The following is a 24,984-nucleotide window of genomic DNA, read 5'->3' on the forward strand; positions in this document are numbered from 1 at the left end:
GAGGAGGACGATGCCTATTCCTGGAGAGCAGAAACAGCCATTCCACGGCGAAGAAAGGGCAGCGCTCACTAGAGCTGTCTCCTTTGGGCAAGCTGCTATCAGCAAGGAAGACTTGCAGTAGATGCAGATGTGTGCAAACCAGCTGCAAGAGCATTAACCCAAATGCGGCTCTGTGTGGTGAGTGGTAGGGTGGGTGTGTACAAAGCACTTTCCATTTACCCAGCGTCATGATGGACAGCAGCTGAATCCTACTGAAAACTCCTTTTATATATCCTCACTTTGGTTGCGACTCAAAATCGTGATTTTGTGATCAAGGCTCTCTGGGTTCAGACACGTTGCTAACCAAGGGGTGTATGAATGCTATCATATTAATCTTGCCATTATTCTCTTCTTTTAACTAATCCAATATAGAGGCTGTGAAAACTGTTCACCCTAATAGTCCCATATCACACCATTTCAGTATTTACTATGCAATTTCTATAAAATATATAGTGGAAATCCCATTCTATACCAAGTTCAATTATCCGCAGGATCTAAAATATACTATTTACAAAAGCTTTGACTATAACAGCTAAGAGAAAAACTGGATCGGTTATGCACATACTTGACTATTAATGATAAAGATGACTGTTTCAGAATCATGCTAAGTGGAAAAATACTCCTTTAAATATGCTCAGAATATGTACCCAAAAAAGAGGAAAACTTTCCATTTTGTAGAAACAGAAACCACAGAATCTCTAGAATGGCAATATGATAAAAACAACAAGAAATTACTCGTGGTGGGGGTGGTGGAGGAGGCAGAGGCAGTGGCGACACGAGGGGCCACTAACACTTACAGAGAGTGTGGTATGCGTCAGGCACTGTTTTCAGCAATCTATGTATAACAGCTATTGAAGCTCCACCACAAGAGTATAATTATTAGGCAATCTAGCTCCAGAATTGTACTCTTAATCACTGTGCTATAAATAATACGTTCTATGATGGGGGAAAAAAAGAAAGAAAAGAAGAATCACACAAAGATGTCTCAAGCATCTTTCCATAAACGATTCCTCGTTATTAAGTAGTGTTTATCAATAAACACAATGTTATTACTACAGTCACATATGAAAATACTCTCCCCTACAGAAGCAAAGACGGAAGGGTGGAGCATCTTCCATGTACTTCCGTGTACACTCAAACATAACACAGTAAAGCTGGTGGGCAGAACCAAAGGCACTTGATATCAGGATCAGTATCATGATAGTATTAGGACAGTCTGTTTAGCCTTTCAAGGGGTAGAAGGAGGCTAGTTTATTTATACACACGGACTAAGGAGCACTTAACAATAGCTAAAAAAGCTTTTCTTCTTTTACTTTAATAACTTATACTTAATAATATTGAAAATAAAAAATTGTTGCAGAAAATGAGGTATTTTATAATTCTATGGGCTCTTCCTACTTTATGCATAACCAATCTGTATTAAGAAGAAATCATTAAGCAGCTATTAACATGTATTCAATTTCTGCATGAGTAAAATTGTGTAGAGATCGAAGGAATTGGTGTTTATTCTATATATGTGTCCCTGGTGATAAATAGGGAGGGGGAGGGTCAATCAGGTTTACACATACAGCCTAAAATCATAGAGAAGAACTTAAGAGTGAAGAATTCAAGAAGGAAACACTTTTTAAATAACTATTTAGAGAAAGAAGGCGTTTCCCTTAAAATAACCTCTCTAATTAGAGTATAACTCTGTTAACTGGGCTAGAAAGAAAATAGAAATAATTATTACATTAAATAGAGCCTTTCTTCTCCTCGTACAATTTTTATTTTACAAGGAGAGAAAAACTGATGAAAGAGGAAGACTAATGCAGAATGCATGCTGCACGTGAATCCATCAAATCTGCACACCAGGTCCACACTGGCACAGATTGCTTAACATCTTTTGTTTTGTTTTTTATCAGCATTGCCAGTTGTCAGAAACTATCATGGTTCAACGTGGGTGATTTATTCCTAGTCAAGTGGAACTGATTACTCTGCTGCTGAGGCCCTAATCGCTGAGCAAACGTAGAAGGGACTTCCTATAGGATGTAGTTCTAAGTACAAGAAATCCCAAAATACGTCTTGCAGTCACCTAGCTACTTGGAACATCATTGAAAGGAAAGAATTTTTTTGATGATGCCTCCACGCTTGTTCTAAGCAGCCATCAGTGCCAAATGTATTGTGGAAAGCAAGTTACTCAGAAAGGCTCTGACCTTTACCTTCTTGGTTAATAATACCTCTCAGTATCAGTGGTAAAAGTACAGTCTGGATGCACTGGTCATAATCAGCTGGCAAAAGAGATCTACAGTAATCAACGGAATCTAAAAAGGGAAAATTCACTAAGTCCCCTGATCTACGCAATTGTTTGTCTACCATCCTGCAGGCCTGTGGAATGTACTAACAAGGCACAACCATACTTTACCAGAATGATCAGGGTTTGCCCAGACTGTACTGGCCTCTAAATTTTACTTGTCCAGTTATGTGTTTCGCATGACTAGAGGACACAAGAGTTAACAAAGTCACGTGGAACTCTAAGCAGTGTTTTAAACACAATTTATGTTGTTAAAACTCCCATATCTATATCCTCAATTACTGTTTAGGGTCTTTAATAAGCCCAGCAAAGATTTTGGCTGACAGCCAATTATTTCTTTGGTTGAGTTTCCCCCCAGTTGTGCTATTCTCTCATCATATAAGTAATGGACGGATTACCGTGATGAATAAATAGCTAGCTATGTCCCACAGGGCAAGTTACTTGTTCCTTCTAATTACTTACCTACAAGACAAAGACCACTAATATTCCTTTCAATTCTAAAATACAACTGTATTCTTATGATGGGAAAGACGAGAACATTTAAAAAGTAATAAACTTCAGCAGAGTACTACTGTATTTTATCTTAAAAACTGTTTAAATTGAACTATACAGGAAGTATAGGTATGACCTTTAGGAAAATACAGAGTCCATTGCTCTGGTTAGATTTTATTAATTGTTGGGAGGGAAAGTAAGTTCCTTGACAGACTTGCTCATGGTACAGATAATGGAACTAGGGACCTCTTGAATTAAAATAACTGGATAATATGAAGCAAAAACTGGTGAGACCAAAGGTCACTGCCAGTCAAGATCTGCTTGGTAGACAATTCAGGAAATGGCTCAAATACTTCTTTTTATATCTGGCAGGCATATATAAAAATTTGACGGATATTCATATGCCAAAATTGCTCAAAAAAAAAAAAAGGAGGATCCATAAATCTATAGTGGCTATGCTTTTGAAGCGGCAGCAATGATGAGACTGTACTTAGGACCTCAATTCACATCTATACAAATGGCACCCCTTGAAGTTGTACAATAACAATAGATAGAACACTCTTAGATCTAATAGTTCACTACATTTTAGTGATGAAAGAACTCAGTATTTTTAAGTAACTAATTAAAGCAGAAACACTAGGCTTAGTTTCTGCCCATCCCCCCACAAAGAACCACTATTCTTTGTATTACTTATTACCAATAACAAAGTTGGGAAAAATCAAGTACATAACAATAGAAGGCTAACTAAATTAAATATGCTCTATCAACCATTGCAATTCATATACTTGATGATTAATTAAGGATACGGAAACTTCTTTATTATATAATATTACATGAAAATGAAAAGTTATCAAAATGTACAATATTATCCCAATTTGAAGGAAAAGTTTATTTTTACATAGAATTTTCCTTGTTATACCTTTTCCACATTTTTCAAATATTCAGAATGGACATACATCATTTCAATGATAATGACAAAAGCAATAATTTTCTAACTCCTATCTGTGAAATCTTAGGATTTACAAGAAATATGATTAGGATCATGATAAGAGAGATTCTCCTAACATACGCACTTACCAGCATGGGAAATCTCTAGGGGTTTCTGTGGGACATGTGAGCATTTCTACTTAACCCACACCTTCCACCGGTGCATACTGTGGGACCAAGCCAAGCTGTCAGAGACTTGGGGGGTTTTCCGCAATGCCAAAGCAAGACTGAGAGATGACAAGTGAATCCAGAGAAAACAAGACTTTCGAAACCTATTTGAAATATAAGGTCCAAAGGAAACAGCAATAGGATGCTTCACATCGTTGAAGTCTAAATCCAAGTTCATCTCACTAAATTTTTATTTTAGCCAGGCCTACTTTTATGGCCTGAAGTAAGCTAACTTGTACTAAAAGTCAATCCTAGTGTGACAAGGCTGGGTTTCCCAAGAAGCAGACCTTGAGACAGATTTTACTGTTCAAGAAATTAGAGGGTGCTCTTGGGATCAATACCAGTGGAAAGGAAGTGGAGCAGGGGGGAGCATGATGGTATAGAGGGAAAAATTAGGCTTCCATGAAGTCCCAAAGGATTCAGACAACCCCATGGGGAGCTCTGAATCTGTGATGACCTTTCAGAGTTGCCCCAAGTCAGGGCAATGGATTCAAGCCCTTGTATCCTACAAGGATCAATCACTGGATGCCAATGGGGAGGGGTGTGGCCTTGTACAAGGTAGGTCTCTTTAGCCAAGGCAATCTCCACAGGGGATACTTCCAGCACCTGGGGGAATACATCCTTCAACCCTCAAGGGGGGATCTGGGTCACTCATCACAGCAGCTATGTATGTGCTCTTTCTAGTTAAATAGCATTTAACATGAAATTGTAATTGCCCTCAATTTATGCTATATTTGAACCATATACATAATTTTATGGCTTTGTAAAAGCTAGAGACCCTTGTATCGCAACTTGATTGTTTCACCAATGGTGGGCATTTTGAAGCAGGAGTTCGGGGATGGCCTTTAAGGTGTGTCTGACATCCCAGTCCACACAAATGAGCCATGTGCATTTTTACATGAAGAGTACCCGCAGCTTTCATCAGATTGTCAAAAGGGTAGGAGAAAAGTAAAAAATCATTAATTAGTGGCATTCTTTTCAAATACCCACAATATTTTCTAAAACGAATAGCCACTTCACTTAAAATCGCTTGCTTAGCTGTTTTACAAAGATACTGTGTTACCAAATTTGCTGTGTAAGAGTTTGGCCTGGTTGGGATGCAGGGAGAATAGATCCAAACAACAGTTCCTCACCTATATGCAATGGAAGCCCAAGAATCTTATTAAATTTAGTAAATTCTCCTTGGTCAACTTGAATGATTTGTCTAATCTGAAAAACCCCTGTAGGAAAAAAAAGTGTCAGGAGAAAAAAGTAAGGAGGTCTGGCAATTACAGGAAGATAAAATAGATAAAGGACAAAATACATGTCTGATGCTGGAAGCTATTTTCTGGTGAGGGTGTACACATCGGTATGGCAGAGAGAAGGAAGAGCACGAAAAGCTACTTCATCAAAGTTTGATTTAATAACTTCTTCAGGAGGTTAATTATTTCAACTTCTCAACTAGAGTTGACAGGCACCTAGGCATCTATCCAAACAGGCATTCCCACAGGTGAGAATGCAATGCAAGTTAATTCATGCCAAATTATAAGCAGTTTTAAGCAGAAGGAAATATTAACTGTGCTTCAAAACTTTGATCAAGCATTTTTTTTCCAAATCCTTTGCCCCTTTCTAGATACTTATCTATGTAATATCTATACTGTGACAAGTTCCTACTACAAGGTCTCCTGAGAGACTACTAAGAACAACCTTTGTCCCAAAAGGATGACCCTTCCATATGACTTGTTAATTACTATTTTTCAAGTTTAAAATATGTTTTCATTCAAAACAGAAGTCAGGGCACTCCAAACTAGAGCTTGCAAGACTCTGAGAATATTAACATGGCATACAATCAACAGAAAATGGACATATTACATAAATCCTCAAATTATTCATGAAGCTACTTAAAAGTCCAAAGAAATGATGTTTTAATAAGAGTCAAAATTATTTCTGTGTTGTACAAAGCATTACACTATAAGCCTTCGAATGCTTCTTGTTTATATTATGCCCTAGCACTTGAAAATAAAGCATTTATCCAAAGGCTATGTTCTCTCAGGTCCATTGCTATTGCCTCCACGATAATGGTGGTAGAACAAGTTTCCACATCTCTCCAGGTGAAAAATACAAGGCTCTTTAAAAACACATCCACTCTTATCCCAGGAATGCCAGACTGATCCACCGTACAAAAATCAATCAATATAATGTACCGTATTAATAAAGAACAGAAACTACATGATCATCCCAATAGCTACAGAAAAAGCATTGGACAAAATCCAGCACCTTTTCATGATAAAAAACACTCAATAAACTAGGAATAGAAGGGAACTTCCTCAACTGGATAAAAGGCATCTGTAAAAAACCCAGTTAACATCATACTTAAGGTGAAAAATGAAAACCTTTCCCCTAAGATAAAGAACAAGACAAGGATGTCCACTCTCACCACCTCTATTCATCATTATACTGGACAATTAGGGAAGAAAAAGAAATAAAAGGCAGCCACATTGGAAAGAAAAGGTACAGCTACCTCTATTTGCAGACGGCATTATCTTATACATAGAAAATACTAAAGAATCCACTAAAACACCATTAAAGATAATAAACCAATTTAGCCAAATTTCAAAACCCAAGACCAATAAACAAAAATCACTTGTATGTCTTTACACTAAAAATAAATAATCTAAAAATGAAGTAAAGAAAATTCCATTTACACCAGCATCAAAAATAATAAAATATTTAGGAATAAATTTAAAGAAGTGCAAGGCTTGTAAACTGAAAACTACAAAATATCAATGAAAGAAACTAAAAACAACCTAAATAAGTTAAAAGACATCCTGGGTTGATCAACTGAAAGACCTGATGTTGGGGGGAGGGGGGGCTTACTTCTTTTTTTGGACTCCCAAAAGCCAAAACGATCTTGAAAAGGAACAAAGGTAAAGGATTCACAGTGTCCAATATCAAAACCTACTACAAAGCTACAGTAACCAAGACAGACATATAAATTGATGGAACAGAACTTAAAGTTCAGAAATGAACATGTGTGTCTATGTACAACTGATTTTTAGCAATGGTCCCAAGACCATTCAGTGGGAAAAGAACAGTCTTTTCAACAAATGGTGCTGGGACAAATGGATATCCACATGCAAAATAATGAAGTTGGATCCCTACCTTACACCATATACAAAAATTAACTAGGAATGGACCAAAGACCTAAATGTAAAAGCTAAGACTATAAAACTCTTAGAAAACACAGGAGGAAATCTTTGTGACCTTCAATTAGGCAACGGTTTCTTAGATATGATGTCAAAAACATAAGCAACTAAGGAAAAAACAGATAAACTGGACTTCATCAAATTTAAAACTTTTGTGCATCAAAGGATGCTATCAAGACAGTGAAGAGATAACCCAGAGAATGGGAGAAATATTTGCAAATCACTTATCTGGTATGGATGGAATCTCCCGAATAAAGACCTTCTAGAACTCAACAATAAAAAGACAAATAACTCAATTTAAAAATGGGCAAAGGATCTGAATAGACATTTCTCCAAAGAAGATACACAGATGGCCAGCAATTACATGAAAAGACATTGAACATCATTAGTCATTATGGAAATACAAGTCAAAACCACAACAACCTACCACTGCACACCCATTAGAATGGCTATTTGAAAAAGAAAAATAACTAGTGTTGGCAGAAATGTAAAACGGTTCAGCCACTTTAGAAACAGTTTGGCGGTTCCTCAAAAAGTTACAGGTAAAGTTAACATCAGTTCCATTCCAAGATATAAACTCCAGAGAAATGAAAAACATGTGTTCATACAAAAACTTGTACATAGATGTAACACAATCATTATTCAAGTGGAAACCACCCAAACGTCCAGAAACTGACGAATGGATAAAAAAAAATGTGCTATATTCATTACAATGGAATATTATTCAGCCATAAAAAGGAATAAAGTACTGACACTTGCTACAACATAATGAACCTTGAAAACATTAAGTTAAAGAAGCAAGACATAAAAAGCTACATATTATATGATTACATTTATATCTAGAATAGGCAAATTGATAAAGACAAAAAGTAGGCGGTGGCTGCAGAGTATAGGGGTTGTGACAGGTATGGGTTTCTTTTTAGGGTCATGAAAATGTTCTGGAACTGGACAAAAGTGATGGTTGCACAACCTTGTAAATATACCAAAAACAACTGAATTATATAGTTTAAATTAGTAAAGTTTACAGTATGTGAATTATACCTCAATTAGGGAGGAAAAAAAGCATCAATCCAATTAACCCCATGGTGCTAGCTTTAAAAGCCAAGGTTCCCCCCTACCCCCCCCCCACCCACGGGTTTTTACAACCAAAAAATGTTTCTAGACCTTGTACAATGCCCCTTTTGAGACAAAACTGTCCCTCCCTTCCCAGTTAAGAAACACTGATATAAATGGAATGAAACTATAATCTATTAATTTGAAGTGTCAATCTTTAAAAAGCATAGTTTCTGTGACAGAATAAGAAAATAGAAAAAAGTCAAGGTTCCCAATATCCATCAACGAAGCGTGAAACTACTCTAGTACTGAGATTTATCTGGTGTTATTCCCCAAATAACACAAATACAGATAACAGTTTCGTCAAGTTTCTCTGTTCTTAATGGACTTAAAAATTCTCTTGCAATCACTGTGTCATCCATGCACATAGTCTGACGCACATCTAGATGGCGTCTCTTCCACGTTAGATCACTCATATGCAAAAGTTTTCATCTAGACAGTTGTGCTGCTCACCTATGATGATCTCCAAATTAAATACATAGCATTAATTCACCTTCTGCTGTCAGCCTGCCCTTTCTGCACACCTTATTCCTCTGTACCCTTTTCCTATCAATTATTTTCATACCCAGTGATAATGCCTCAACTGGGTAAAACAATTTAAACCTGTTTAGAATTCCTTCTGGTTTGAAGTGACTTCTGTTGACAGCAATGGATGATAGTAGACGTCCTATGAATAAGAGATTAAAACACTGAGCAAAAAAACAAACAAATAAAAAAACACTGAGCAGAACATGGAAATACACAAAAAAGTCATACGACAACAGAAAAGAAAGTGAGAGCTTTATTACCATACCGCACAAACAAAATCTCGCCCTCATATTCTCAATCCTTTATCCAACATTTTTATTCAACTGGAGCAGATATTTTGCACAGACGGCCGCAACAATGTCTCCGACTTTACGGCTCTTCTGTAAGTGGCTCTGCCACTCCTCTAGTAAGACGTGGAGTATTTTTCTTGACGCTCCCGCCACCAAATCAAGTTAGGTCCTGTGACTACTGTGACCAAAAGAGTACAGACAAAAGGAATCCCCTGCTGCTTCCAAACCAACTCCTAGCGTAACCCTTAACTGGCCACGTAGACACATAGCCAGAAGCCAAGGAATACCCAGGCAGGATGTACGCAAATGAAGCAACCATCCTGGTAGTGGGTCACTGAGCTGCAGACACCCCTAGCTGTCACCAAACAAATCAGGGACAAACTATGGAAGAGAGCCCTTCCTGAATTCCTGATTCACAAATAAAATGACTGTTTACTCCACTAAGCTTCAGTGATAGTTTATTATGCAGCGGGAGGTTTTCCTCCCCCTGCCTATCTTTACAATGCTATTGCTCTTTCTGTTTTAATCACTGATATGGAAAGTGTATTGTTTCTAGATTATCAGAAGATAGGGATGAGGCATGTTGTGTTTTCTTTTATTGTTTTTATTTTTTGGAGAAGGGTGTTCTGGAAGAGGAGGGATGGTGAGGAGGCACATATAATGAAAAGATATTTTGTAACCAAGTGAACTAAGATCCTCCCTTTTTTAGGGAATAATTCTTCAATCATTGTAAGATGTCACTTGTATAATACCAGCATCATTTAAAAACAGTTATCTACTGACAAATGGAAGTTAAATCAGACTTTGCAAGTTCAACTATCTACCCTCCTTAAGGTTTACTTGAAAAAGTGAGGGGAAAAAAGTTATACGAAGCAAAGTAAATCCATATGGAGCATATTCCCCAGCAGAAATGTTATCAGTCAGACTTCATTTACTATGCATTGTTTTTTCAATAAAATATTTCAAGAATTTAGCTATACATATTTTCCACTGAGGAAAAAAATTTTTAATTAAACTGAGTTCTATTAAAAAATAATAAAGAAAGAAAGAAAAGGGACAATTCTAATGCCTAAGTATATTAAGTTTCCAACTTAAAATCCAATTAGGGCCTGACCTGCTCTTCTTTCAACTTAGCTTCATTAACAGCTGGCTTGTGATTTAAAAATAATATTTAGAAAACATTACAATTAATCTTTATTAAAAATAAAAGCACAATTTTTAAAATATTAATTTTCTTAGAATAAATTAGTAAATATTGTTTTCAATGATAAAATATATTCTTTCCATTTTATGATATGGAAAAAGTGAAGAAATTAACATGTCCTTAAGTCAAGACTCTACAGCAAACAAATAGAGTATATAAAGAACCTATTCTTTCTGACTTCCTACGGAAAACAAAATAATAGGAGACTTAAAGAACCAATCTAGGACCACAAAAAGGGAAAACTTGCTAATTCAATTATCAGTTAGCTTTCTGCTACTGATAAATCTAAACTCTAAATACCAAAATGTAGGAAACTGGAGATGCAGGCAAGGTGAAATAAAGAGAAGTTACAGAGGCATAGAAGGGGAAGATGATAACGTCTGCGTCAGCAAATTAAACTCCAAGCTACATTACCATTTATAATCAATCAAGCAAGAAGCTGTACAATTTTAACACAGATTTTGAATGCAGCTCAGATTCAAATGCTCAATTACATTTTCCAGGTCAGTGATTTATTATAAAGATAAGAAATTTACTGTAACACAAAACTACTTTAAACCATAGGGGAGAGCCCTGGAAAGGAGAGGCCACTGCTAATCCCATTGTACTGCATGCTTGGCCATCTGCTATTGTCTCATTTCATTCTATGAGCACAGGGCTATCCCTGTGCATCCAAATACATATACTACCTAGAAAGCTGGAAGGCTATGGGCAGGCAGTGGTGGCCCAGTCACAGCCAAAATCGGTCCAGAGTATGTGATTCACAATCCAGCCATTATCAAAGCTGCTACTATTTTCAGAAAACAAGGACTTTTAATGCATATTTAACATGCCAAAGTAATACATTGTTTCCTGGTATTCTCCTTAAATATTAAAATAGTTAAATATTACTTAAATTTACAATTATAAGTATTATTTGTGAGAAAAATGATAGAGAATGCAGATGCCAAGAACAAGGAAAGGATGAAAGCAGAGTTACCAACTGCTCTTCCTTATGGAATAAGTGTTTAAATCAAGAAGCAAAATAGGGACCTCCCTGGTGGTGTAGTGGTTAAGAATCTGCCTGCCAATGCAGCGGACATGGGTTCAAGCTCCGGGAAGATCCCACGTGCCGCGGAGCAAATAAGCCCATGCACCACAACTACTGAGCCTGCATGCCACAACTACTGAAGCCCACGAGTCTAGAGCCCATGCTCCACAACGAGAGAAGCCACTGCAATGAGAAGCCCGTGTACCACAATGAAGAGTAGTCCCCGCTCGCTGCAACTAGAGAAAGCCTGCACGTAGCAATGAAGACCCAACGCAGCCAAAAATAAATAAATTTAAAAAAAAAGAAGCAGCAAAGTAGGTTAAGTGTTGCATAGAATTAAGACATGTCTCCAGGGACTTCCCTCGCGGTCCAGTGGTAAAAAATCCACCTTACAATGCAGGGGATGCTGGGTCGATACCTGGTCAGGGAACTAAGATCCCACATGCCGCAGGGGCAACTAAGCCCATGCACCACAACTGCTGAGCCCGCGTGCCACAAACTATAGAGCCCATGAGCTGTGGAACCTGCGTGCCACAACTACAGAGCCCATGCGCCCTGCAGCCTGCACACCACAGCTAGAGAAGAGAAAACCTGCCGCTACAACTACAGAGAAGCCCACGCGCTGCAACGAAAGACCCTGCGTGCCTCAATGAATATCCCGCATGCTGCACCTAAGACCTGATGCAGCCAAAAGTAAATTTAATTAATTAATTAAAAAATAAAAAGACATGTCTCCAGGAAAATCTCAAGTTCCGCCTGTAAGGTTATACTTCAGTATACCACCGCAGGTAAATTTCTAAAGCTTCTGAAGGAAAATCTTCAGGGCCAGGGGAATGAAATATTGAATTCTATTTATTAGTTTCCTAAATAAACTAATAGGACAATAAAGATGAGTACATTCTCTGAAAACCTTCTCATTATGTAAGAAATGGGAATAATTTTCCCAGAGACCAGGTAATATGAGAGATCATAATAAGAAAGAAAAGGCAGTGAGAGACAGAGCTCTACCAGAAATTTTTAGGAATCCGTATTACAAATGTATGAAGTCCAGAGGTAAAATTCCAGGGCGTGACCCTCTGGAAAGGACACTCTTCCCCTTTTTCATTCACACCGCTCTCTCAGCTTGGGACGTCTTACCCCTTCCCCATCTGTCTAGCAAACTTTCACACACCTTTCAAGACTCGACTGCTAAGACCTCTCTTAGACTCCTTTCACACAAGGTCGAATCTGGAATGTCTTCCTTTGTGCCCACTGTACACCATTTGTATGTTAACTTCTTTAACTGCTACAACCCTGAGACTCTGAGAGCAGAAACGATCCTGTCTGTGTACTTAGCACAGTGCCAGGTGCACAGCAGAAGGCAATGTTGACCGCATGAATGAGACAGCTGAGGACGCCTGGGAAGACTGGGACGCCCACAGGAACATAAAGTGACTGTGAAACTATCAATGTACTCAGTAAGGGGGGAAAGGAGAGGAGCCAAGAAGATTCCAGTGTATACAAATAGACACACTGCTTAGAAAGCTAGGCCAACATGTACATCATCGAGTGGCTCACATCACTCTCAGAAGGAATGATACAGAATGATAATGAGTCCAGTGGACTCAGGTTTTCAAGACAGATTTCTTCTGGATGAAGAACAGAGGAGAAAATGGATTTACAAAGGAACTGTACTGTACAGCACAGGGAACGCTCGATACTCTGTAATAACCGAAATGGGAAAAGAACTTGAAGAAGAATAGTTACATGTAAATGTATAACTGAATCACTTTGCTGTACACCTGAAACTAACACAACATTGTAAGTCAACTATACTCCAATATAAAATAAAAGTTTTTAAAAAAATAAAAAATAAATTAGACCTGCAAACAAACTGGGATTACCAAAAAAACAAACAAACAAACAAAAAACCTACAGACAACAAAAGGAGGTCTAAGAATTGTTTGGATAACCATATCAATCTGAGAGTTTTCTTACAATATACCACAAAAGTCTTTTCTGGGCCTTTTCTGATAAAATGTCTGCAACATTTTATCACCTACATGGATGTATAAAGAATATATTCATGGGCGCAGTGGTTAAGAATCCACCTGCTAATGCAGGGGACACGGGTTTGAGCCCTGGTCCGGGAAGATCCCACATGCCGCGGAGCAACTAAGCCTGTGCGCCACAACTACTGAGCCTGCGCTCCAGAGCCCACGAGCCACAACTACTGAGCCCGCGCTCTACAGCCTGCGAGCCACAACTACTGAACCCGCATGCTGCAACAACTAAAGCCCGCACGCCACAACTACTGAAGCCCATGCGCCTAGAGCCCGTGCTCCACAACAAGAGAAGCCACCGCAATGAGAAGCCTGTGCACCGCAACAAAGAGTAGTCCCCGCTCGCCGCAACTAGAGAAAGCCCGCACACAGCAACAAAGACCCAACACAGCCAAAAATAAATAAATAAATTTACTTTTTTTAAAAAAAGAATATATTCATAAGGGTTGAAGGCATAAAACTGAAGGAGATAAACAGACTAAATAAATCAAGTTTCAAAAGATTCTCAAAGATCAGAATCATTGGCTGAATTTAGCAAAGTAAAGTGTAGTAAGAATAAACAATATTAACACCTATTAATATATGCGTGGTATATAACACTTCATGGGTCCAAGGTGCTTTTATACACATTACATCCTTTAACAACCCCCCAAAGTAACTATTATACCCTGTCTACAGATGAGGAAACTGAGGGTTAGTGAGTTTTCCCAATACCACATTTCAGGGAGGGCCAAGAACAGAACATTAAGCACCTTCTAATCATCTCTCTTGCAACTAGATTCAAAAATCCAAAGAGTACAAGTATGGAGGAAAAAGGAGTGTAGAAAAACAACTGCCATCAGAAAAATTAATCAGGGCAAGTAAGAACAATGGGAGGAACAGCAATATTTCACTGAGGAAAATAAGATTTGGGGGCTGCCAAATATAGGCTGCCAAATATCTAAAAAAGCACCCCGCTGAAGGAGGGCTACACTTGTTCAGTACGGCCCAAGTTAACCTTAACCAGCAAATACAGGAAGTAGCCAAATTCTGGTTCAAGGAAAGAGGGTCAAAACTGTCGAAGCCATCCATTCACCTTAATTGGACATATCTGACCATAAGCTGAATAAATCCATTTGCCAGACTTCGTAGGAACTTTTAATCAAACGAACAGCTGGGCTTTATCAAATGAGACTCTACATCTGCACCAGACATTGTTTCAAAATATACAAATAAACTTCTAGAGAAAGGCGGTTCTAATTTCACAATTATAAAATTAGGAATAAATTTAAAGTAAAACATAGGAAAAATTCTTTCTCAATGAAGATAGATATGTAGGTACAGAGAAGGTATTTTCTAGGCATTTTTATTATTCATATTCAAACAAAAGGAAACATATAAAGTATATAATAAGCACCCATGTACCAGCAATGCAAATTAAACAGAAGTAAATCTGCCTCCAGGTATTTTAAATATATTTCAAATATAAATATACACCTATATGTTACGAAGTATGTTAAATTACACACAAACGCATTACCCATCGTAAGAATGAGAATTACCTAAAGATACTCATATATTCTTCCTTATCCCAACCCTCTTCCCTTCCCTACCTCCAGAAGAAATAACTTTGCTGAATTTTTATCCTAAATATTCCCTTGCCCTAAAACGAAAAGAATAATATATTCCACTGTGTGACTATACCACAACTTACTAACTCAATCATTCTGTCAATAAACATATGCAAAGTGCTTCCTCAGTTCTGTTTTGGTTTCTTCCTTAATCCAAACAAGGTTACTATGAGCGTTCTTACATACATCCTGGAGTTCATCTAAAGTATATGTATCTGGCAGGGTACCCTTATGTTTAGTAAGCGCTTTCCAAAATAGTTGTACCTATTTAAAAACCCAACAGCACTGTGTGAGAAATTCAGTTGCCATATTTACCAGCACCTGATACTGTGAGACTTAATGTCTGCCAACACAGCTTACAACAGTAAGTATAAGATGGTTTCTTAATCTGGTCTTATTTGACATTCCACTGATTACAGTCAGGGTATGTAACTGTTCATATTTATCTGCCATGTGTATTTCCTCTTGTATAAGTTTTATTAACACATACACAGGTTGTACAAAAACACGCATCCTGACCTAAGATACGGGTGCATGCATAAACACCAAAGCAAGCGTTTATTTCTGGGAGAGAATGGAGGGGAATACTCTCAAGAAAAGACATGCCAAAGAACTTCGACTCTGTTTGAAATTTTACTTCCCAAGTTGAGTAATTACTATTACTTATTATGTTATTCTCTATGCTTTTTGAATCTCACAAATAATTAAATTATAAAATGTAAAAAGATAATATAAATGCATGGTCAACAAGCAAGCACCCAGCGGACTTCCCTGGCTGTCCAGTGGTTAAGATTATGCTTTCCAATGCAGGAGGTACAGGTTCAATCCCTGGTCAGGGAGCTAAAATCCCACATGCCTCACGGCCAAAAAACCAAAACATCAAACAGAAGCAATACTGTAACAAATTCAATAAAGACTTTAAAAATGGTCCACGTCAAAAAAAAAAATCGTAAATAAAAAGGTACACTTAAAAAAAAAAAACAAACAAGCAAGCACCCAGGACCACTCTTGAAAAAGTGTTCAAAGGAGTTCTTGGGGAACCAAGAACTAAATGAAATGTAAACCTTGGGAACAGGTAAGCCATGGTGCTACAAACAGTGGTAAACACTAAATTCACTTAAACACAGAAATAAAGGCTAAACAATCTGAGCCACGATTACAGAAAAGACTTTTTCCCCCTCAAAAACCAACACAATGTAAATATGAAAAGTATTGTGGACTCAGCAAAAGACAACAAAGCTTACCAACAAAAATCAGGAAGGGGGGTTATAAACAAACTAAGTATTTTTCATAAAAAGCAGTCAAAGAAACAGAGGCAGATAAACGGAACAGACCAGAAACAGGCCCACATTTAAACAATTTATTTTTGGCATTTCAAATCAGGAGGAAAAAGGTAGATTATTTAATAAATATTATAACGATGACTGGCCACATATAAGAAGAAAAAGCTGAATCATTAAAGCCAATATATAAATTTTATAAAACAATTTTTAGGTATAAAGAAAAAAGAAACTTTAAATGTACCAGAAGAAAGCATGCGTGAATTACTTAAAAACCTTGGTGGGCATAAGGACTTTCTGAGCATGACTGAAAACTGAGAGAACACAGAGGAAAGGACAACTAAATTTGACACATAAATTCTAAAACAAATATCATAAAGGAAGTAAAAAAGAAAATGACAAACAAGAAAATATATTTGTAAAACATGAGGAAAGAGGCCAATGCACTTACTAGGGAACCCCTATAAATCAATAAGGGAAAAAAATAAACCATCTAATAGAAAAATGTAGAAATGACATGAATATGTAGCTTCAAAACGAAGAAAACCCTATGAAAAAATGCTCAACATGCACTCAAATTTAAATAAATACTAAGCAAGAAAGTAGATATTTTTGGAACTTCCCTGGTGGCACAGTGTTTAAGAATCCACCTGCCAATGCAGGAGACACGGGTTCGAGCCCTGTTCTGGGAAGATCCCACATGCCACAGAGCAACTAAGCCTGTATGCCACAACAACTGAGCCTGCGCTCTAGAGCCCACAAGCCACAACTACTGAGGCTGCGCGCCTAGAGCCTGTGCTCCACAACAAGAGAAGCCACCGCAATGAGAAGCCTGTGCACCGCAACGAAGAGTAGTCCCTGCTCGCTGCAACTAGAGAAAACCCACGCGTTGCAACTAGAGAAAACCCACGCACAGCAACAAAGACCCAACGCAGCCATAAATAAATAAATAAATAAGTAAATGGGGGGGCGGGGAGAGAGAGAGAGGAAGGAAGGAATGAAGGAAGGAAGAAAGGAAGAGAGGGAGGGAGGGAGGGAGGGAAGGAGGGGGGAAGGAGGAAGGAAGGAAGGAAGAAAGAAGATATTTTTAAATTATCTACCAGGTCAGTGGAAATTTTTAAAGGTTTGGCAACAAACGTCTGATGAAGCTGTGCAGAAACTCATCTTAATATATAAAAGCACAAGCTTTTTAGAGAACTGGGCATCCATCAATTTTTTTAGATGCATACAATATCAATTCATGAATGAGGTATGTTTATGTCATTAACTGTTATGCTACTATAACAAATATATAAACAAGAAAAAAAACCTATAAATATCTACTTATACAGCTATAGGACATCAGTTAATTACGGTGCAAGTGAGACACCAAAAACCATGCAGACGTTAAAAACAATGAGATAAAGCTACGTATAAAAAGACACAAAAATATGTTTATTTTTAAAGGAATAAAAAAGTATGATCCCACTTGTCTGTTTTAAAAAAGGTGTGTAATATACGTATGCCTATATATGCACAGATATTTTATAGAAGAGCATACAAATAATTATTAACAAGTTACATCTCTAAGGAGCTGCACTGAGAGGGTCAAAGGATGAGAAAAGATAAGTTCATTTCATATGTTTTTGTACTTCTTGAATTTTTTTTTTACTTTGAACATATATTACTTTCATAACTTAAAACTAGCTAATTTTTTAATCCACATTGTCATTTCTTAGTGTCTTTTCTTTAACTGAGGTATAACTGACATGTAACATTGTGTAGTTTCAGGTGTACAACATAATGATTCAGTATTTGTATATACTGCAAAATATCACCACAATTAAGTCTAGTTAACATCTGTTACCATATATCGTTATGAAATTTCTTTTCCTGTGGTGAGAACTTCTGAGATCTACTCTCTTAGCCACTTTCAAACATGCAGTACAGTACTGTTAACTATATTTAGTCACCATGCCATATGTAACATCACCAGGACCTATTTATTTTATAACTGCAAGTTTGCACCCTTTGACCCCCTTCTTAGTGCATTAAAATCTAGATTTTAAAACAGTTGAGTACATTTACTCAATATTTCAAAACGAATATATTTCAACTAGTGATCCTACATTATGCATAAAAATTAGACAAAAAAAGTTTCAGAGGCTAAACTTTTACAATGATTGTACAACTCTCTCCCCCAAAGTATACTTCAGAATTATTTTTTCTATTAAAAAAATAATTGTGGGCACACTAGAAGTTAGTAGCAAAGTTACAGCAACAATCTACAGTGGGAATAACCCAGGGATTTACAGCAAGCCAAAACATTAACACACATTGACCAAGAAAAAAAAAATACTCAAGTGTATAACAAGTTTTGCAAAGCTAATGTGTTTCAAAGTTCCCAATTAAAAAGCAATATAGGGACTTCCCTGGTGGTCCACTGGTTAAGAATCCACCTTCCAGTGCAGGGTACACGGGTTCAATCCCTGGTCAGGGGAATAAGATCCCACGTGCCAGGGGGCAACTAAGCCCACGCACCTCAACTAGAGAGCCCGTGTGCTGCAAACTACAGAGCCCATGTGCTCTGGAGCCCATGCGCCACAACTAGAGAGAGAAAACCCACGTGCCACAACTAGAGGGAAGCCCGCGCGCCGCAACGAAAAGCTTGTGCGCACGACAAAAGGTCCCCTATGCTGCAACTAAGACCTGCCGCAGTCAAAAACAAACGAACAAACAAAAAGCAATATAGGGGAAGTTTCTACAAGCGAAACATAGTCTAACCATATATCCAGCCATCATGCTCCTAGGTATTTACCCAAATGAGTTAAAAACTTGTGCCCACACAAAAACCTGTATGTGAATGTTTATAGCAGCTTTATTCATAATTGATAAAAATTGGAAGCAACCAAGATGTCCTTCTGCAGGTAATTACATAAACAAACTGTAGTACATCAGACAACAGAATATTATTCAGCGATAAAAAGAAGTGAGTTATCAAGCCATGAAATGAAATGGAGCAATTTTAAATGCATATAGTAAGTAAAAGAAACAAGTCCTGGAAAGGGTGCATACTCTATGATTCCAAATACATGACATTCTGGAAAAGGCAAAACTATAACCAGTAAAAACATCCGTGGTAGTGAGCTGGGAGAGAGGTGAACAGGTAGAACACAGAGATCTTTAGGGCAGTGACGATACTCTGTATGACTCTGTAATGGTGGATCCATGTCATTATACATTCGGCAAAACCCACAGAACTGTACAAGACAAAGAGTGAAACCTACTGTAAGCTACAGACTTTAGTTAATAACAATGTACCAATATCGGTTCATCAATTTTAACAAATGCACCACACCAATGCAAGATGTTAATAATGGGAAACTGTGCGCAGGGAATAAATGGGAAAATGCCCTAAAAATAAAGCCTGTTAATTTAAGAAGAAGAAGAAGAAAGCAATAGAGGGCATCTCAAAGGCATAGGGAAGGGAAGAGCCCAGCGGAAGGTGCTCGGCTGGGGGTTGTAGTTAACGTGGGACAAAACCAGGTGACAAGCAAGGAGGAAGGGGGAAGGGCCGCACCACAGCACACAGAGCGCTCGTGTGGCCAGGGAGGGCTGCTGGTCCCATGCTCCTCTTGGGGAACTCACAGCGAGCCATTTGTTTGTGTTCTCCACACTCACACATTCTTCAAGTCTTGGTAACTGGAACATTTCTCTCTCCCGGCTCAGAAACGATCAGTGGAAAAGGAACCAAAACAAGTACCTCATTATGTGTCAAGATTAACCTGGGAAAACTGTGGGCTGTTGACTGAACTGCTTCTCTTAATCGGCTGGTGCTCTAGCTTTAAAAGTTCCCAGGAGACAACCTGAAATCCAGAATCTTCTCAGAACAGAAAAGAGTGGGGGAAATTCTGAATACATCATCAAACAGTAAGAGCCTCAAGCCTTTGGAAAGAGCCCAAAGGCCAAAAGCAAGACCTGTAGAGCTCTGTCCACACTGGTGGGTAACCTGACGGTTATCTAACAAATTCAGCATGTGTCTACCAGAGTTCCAGAAGAGTGAGAACCTTGAGATTCGTCTGAGTTAGAACAACCTTTGATTACAGCTGAGTCACCTCCGTGTTCTTAATACAATTAAGACCTGGGGTCTTTTCACTGTGTCTATTCATGTGATATATGTCGCCCTCCAGTGTGAAATGGAAGGATGCCCTTGTTCTGTGGGGAAGACAACTGTGGAAGAAGGAGCTATGAGTACGGAGAGAGCCACCTAGAATGCCCCCTCCAAACCCGTCAGCAGAAGGCCTCTTCCTGGGGGCCTCTAAGAGATCCTGAATGCTGCAGAAACCCCAGAGGCTTGGGATCTGGGACCTTCCAGGAACTCAAGATCTCTCTTGCTGAGGTCCTTTCCATCATCACATGGACCAAAGTCTTCACCAAAGCCTTTGTGCTTCTCACTGTCTTCCTTACCAGGAAGCTCCACATGCCAACCAACTATCTCACTGGCTCCCTGGCCAAGACCAATCTTCTCGGCTTTCATCTTGGTCATAGCCATCTGCATCACATATACCATCACCCACACCTGGAACTTTGGCCAAATCCTATGTGACATCTGGCTGTCCTTTGGAATCACGTGCTGTGTGCATCTCTGCATCACTGCTGTGGACGGGTACTGGCCATCACCAACATCCTGTAGTTCAATGAACGCCAGATACGCGGCCTCCACAGTCACCATCGTCTGGGCCATTTCATCTCCATCCTGTCGCTCTTCTCCCAGATCTCCTACATGATCTACTCCACAGATGGTGCCTTCTACATCCTGTCCGTGTGGCTCATCACCTTTCACACGGCCTCCTGAAGCCACCATATCACCACAGCCCAGCTCATCAGAGTTCACTCTACTCCCTCAACCCCCAGTCTCGCACTCAGCCAGCTCCCCTCTGTCAACCACCTGAAAATCAAGCTTTTGCTCACAGAATCCTGGAGCAAGAGGATGTCTGCACCTCAAGAAAGGAAAGCCGTAATACAAATAATTATAGCTCTCTTGAGAACCTTTAACTGCCTCTAAACTTACTGTGTCTTTTTGTTTATTTTATGTGGATCCAAAAATTAAAGTTATTTCTATTTTATCAGCAAACAATGGTCCAGGAAACACATCACGAACATTGAGTCTAATGATGTTAGTACAGTAACTTCTACAACAAAATAAGCAGGCAGAACATAAAGGCTCTAAGCACTGAAAATGACAGTTCTAGAGGCATTATCTTAAAAGAAGCAGTAATAATCTAAACCAGTTTTGAAAGTAACTGTGCTACCTATTTGATAACTGTTTTAAGACAAATCAAAGTCTATAACATGACAAATTAGTGAGGCAGCTAGTGTACTAAAAAGAGCACAATTACCGGCCCTCTAGAGCCTACTCCACTGGCCCTCCACAGCGAAAGGCAAAGAGACTAGACAAAGCATAATACATGTTATATTTGTATGATGCCCTGTAGTGTCACAAAGCTTGAACACATACTACTGTCTAATCCTCCCAACAGGGAAGTTGTTGTCATGGGAAAAGCTGCATTTTGGAATAAGACCAACCTTGTGACAAAACCTGAAGCTACCACTTTTTTAGCTAAACAGATTTGTACAAATTTGAACCTCCCTTATTATGTAATATGTCTGGGACTTTGTTGGTTTGGGGCTTGTTTTTGTTTTGGGGGCAGGAAAGGGGAGCATGCGAGAACGGATACCAAGGTGTAAAAGTGTTTTATTAGTGAGTACTGAAATAACTTAATGGATTGGGACTAACACTTTTCTATTTCCTTTAAGAAATGGGAGAAGATAGTTCAGAGTATATTTTGTGAAAATTCTGTTTTAGCTGTATCTCTAAGCATGTATACCATACGTTGATACAGATTAATGTAAAATATATTTCTTATTATGTGTCATGGCCTAAAAATTTAGCCACTGATTATAACAGAGCAATCAAGATCTAAAATCCACTAGCAGAAAGTTGCAAGGATTAAACAAGATTACAGATATAAAGTGGCTAACATAAGTGCTGCCACTCTATTTTTACAAACTATGATTATTCCAGGATGATGAGGTGCTATTTCTAACTTCAAACCCCTGTTCACAATTATGAAAAACTTTGTTTAATGTTTATCTAGTTAAAAATAAGATGTGCATTACTTTCAAACAACCTTTGGGTTCTAAGCAATGTACTTGTGACTTGGCAAAATCCACCAACATTACAAATGCATATCCTTTCACCCAGCAATTCTACTTTAAGTAATTTACCTAGAAATATACTTCACTTATGAATGAACTAAACATGCACATTTTTAAAATGCAGCATCATTTTACATAACAGCAGAAACTTTAAGCAGACTGTCCACCAGTGGAAACCTTGTAATAAACCATAGCACATCCGCACAGTGCTGTTGGTAACAATGAAGAAGCCCCGGAAGAAGTTTCAAAATACATTAATGGGAAAAAAAGGAAAGCAAAGGGAAATAAAGGAATGGTAACACCTGTGTTCAGAGAAACATTTTTGCTTTATATGGATTGTGCATAAAATGTTCATGGAAGAACACAGAAAGAGGTAAACAGAAAAAAAGAGAATATGTATCTGCCTGTGTAAACTGTGTATGTAAACTGTGCCTGGAAGCGTATACAAGAAACCGGTATGGGGAAGTGAGCAGTGGGGGGTAAGGTGAGAAGAACACATGTATAAAAATGTAAAACAAAGTAGCATCCACTAATAAGATACTACAGTCACTTATCTAGAGTGATCAAATTTTTATGTTTACTCATTGAAAGCAAATGAAAACCAAATTAATAGAGGACAACTATTGAACATGGTCCTCTATACACAAAAGAAAAGCTGAATTTGAGGTTTAGAGAAGAGAGTTTTATTCCTGGGCTATTGTTAGAGGTTAAAAATAAACTGGGACAATGTCAAATATTTCTGATCTATCCCCTCAGTGGAGAAGAACAATAAATACCAGTGTCTACTATAACTATTATCTCAAAGGTACCCTTTAATTTAGCTAAAAGGGGGAGGGGAAGACAATTATTAGTACTTTCCTTATTTATTACAGCATTAGCCTCTTTCCAGTTATGATTAAGGTAAAATAGGAAAGAAAGTCTTCCTTTCCTTGACGTATGTAGATTAGATGTCATTATAGTAGCATGTGTTTCTATTCAAAATTGCAGTCTTGCGAGAATCCCGGCCCACGTGCTACACTAATTCATGGCCCTACAGCTGCCGTACGAGACAGAAGATTCGGAGAGGCAGAAGAACGCCCATGCGAATACTCTGGCAATTCACAAGGCACTCTTCAGAGACAGCAGCATGGAAAATACTACTGAAGATACCAAACAGTGTTTACTTCGAAAGTTTAAAAACTGAACGTACAGAACAGTTTCCACAATCTACCTCCTGCAGCAATGGTTTCAATTACGACCTGCGAAAATATAAACAGAGGAACGAGAGAGAGGCTCTGACAGCACTTAGGCACAACTCAGTGGCAGGAGCGAGGACGTGGGTCTGATGCGGGGCCCTGGGCTCACAACACCTGCACCTCACCTTCTTCTGAAGGACATTAACTTTCCGCTCCTTCACATCCAGCATGTCCTTGAGGTCATGGATCTCTCCAGCTTGTGTCCCCTTCTCCTCAGCCATGTCCTGGATTTGTTTTGTCTTCTTATTCAGCATGGTTTCCTTCTCTTCCAAACGCAACCGCAGAGCGTCCACCTGATATAACATTTTTACAGATGATTAATTGAAAAGGGACGTAATTCCTTCCAAACAGATGAGTACAGTCGCCTAAATGATACTTTATAGTAAACTTTCATTAGAATCAAATAAAATACCACTCTAAATACAACTGTGACTATTTAGAAATGAAACCCTAAAATTTTGTGAGCACTGCCGTAATAAAATAAAATGTACATCCGTTAAATTAAGGTGTAATCAAAATAAATAGATCTGAATAACGGGGACAAAATTGGAGAATTTATATAAAGGGGTTGAGCTTTGCTACTTCTATAAAAGTGGTATAATCTATTATGTTTCTCAAATTTTAGAATCATATGGAGGATTTAAACAGAATGCCAGGCCAAGCCACGAGTTTCTAATTTGGCAGGGCTGGGGCTCAAGAATCAGTATTTCTAACAAGTTCCCAAGTGATGCTACACTACTTTAGAAAATCCAAAATTAGAAAGAAAACCGTAAGCGTCACCAAACATGACACCTGCTGTATCAGAGAATACAATCTAGCTGCAGCTGACAATCCCATAATGCACTTAGAGATCTGTAAGGCAAAGCAAGGTCTACTTTCAGATGTCAAGACTAGTCAGCTAAAGCTTGGTATCCAGGTACCTTTATCACCAAAGTTTAATACCATCCATTAGATATAACTTTCAAATAATCAGAAATCTAATATAAGTACTTATTTTTTCTTCCACTTTTGAGATATATCTGACATACAGCACTGTGTAAGTTTAAAGTGTACAGCATAATTTGACTTCCATGCATCATGAAGTGATTATCACAGTAAGTTTTGTGAACATCCATTGTCTCATACAGATACAAAATTAAAGAAATAGCAAACAACCTTTTCCTCGTGAGGAGAACTCTTAGAATTTTCTCCCTTAATGACTTTCACATACAACACACAGCCGTGCTTATTATCTTTATCCTGTTGTGCACCGCACCCCCTAGTACTTTTTTTTTTTTTTTTTTTTTTTTTGTG

The 24,984-nt window shown here is 38.2% G+C and overlaps 1 protein-coding gene across 6 annotated transcripts in view; it reads right to left on the reverse strand.

Annotated features, from left to right (window-relative positions):
• ERC1 (ELKS/RAB6-interacting/CAST family member 1) overlaps positions 1-24,984 on the reverse strand; it is a 348,818-nt gene that overhangs the window by 247,041 nt on the left and 76,793 nt on the right. For all 6 annotated transcript variants that reach the window (XR_003001538.1, XR_003001537.1, XM_024733026.1 and 3 more), the window contains exon 7: positions 23,817-23,984. Coding sequence is in view for 4 of the 6 variants with exons in the window: in XM_024733026.1 (XP_024588794.1) it covers positions 23,817-23,984 (168 nt within the window). In the remaining 2 variants the exon portion in view is untranslated. The remainder of the gene's footprint in view (positions 1-23,816; positions 23,985-24,984) is intronic.

Source organism: Neophocaena asiaeorientalis, unplaced genomic scaffold (assembly GCF_003031525.2).
Source record: "Neophocaena asiaeorientalis asiaeorientalis breed wild unplaced genomic scaffold, Neophocaena_asiaeorientalis_V1.1 scaffold150, whole genome shotgun sequence".
NCBI classification, from domain to species: Eukaryota; Metazoa; Chordata; class Mammalia; order Artiodactyla; family Phocoenidae; genus Neophocaena; species Neophocaena asiaeorientalis.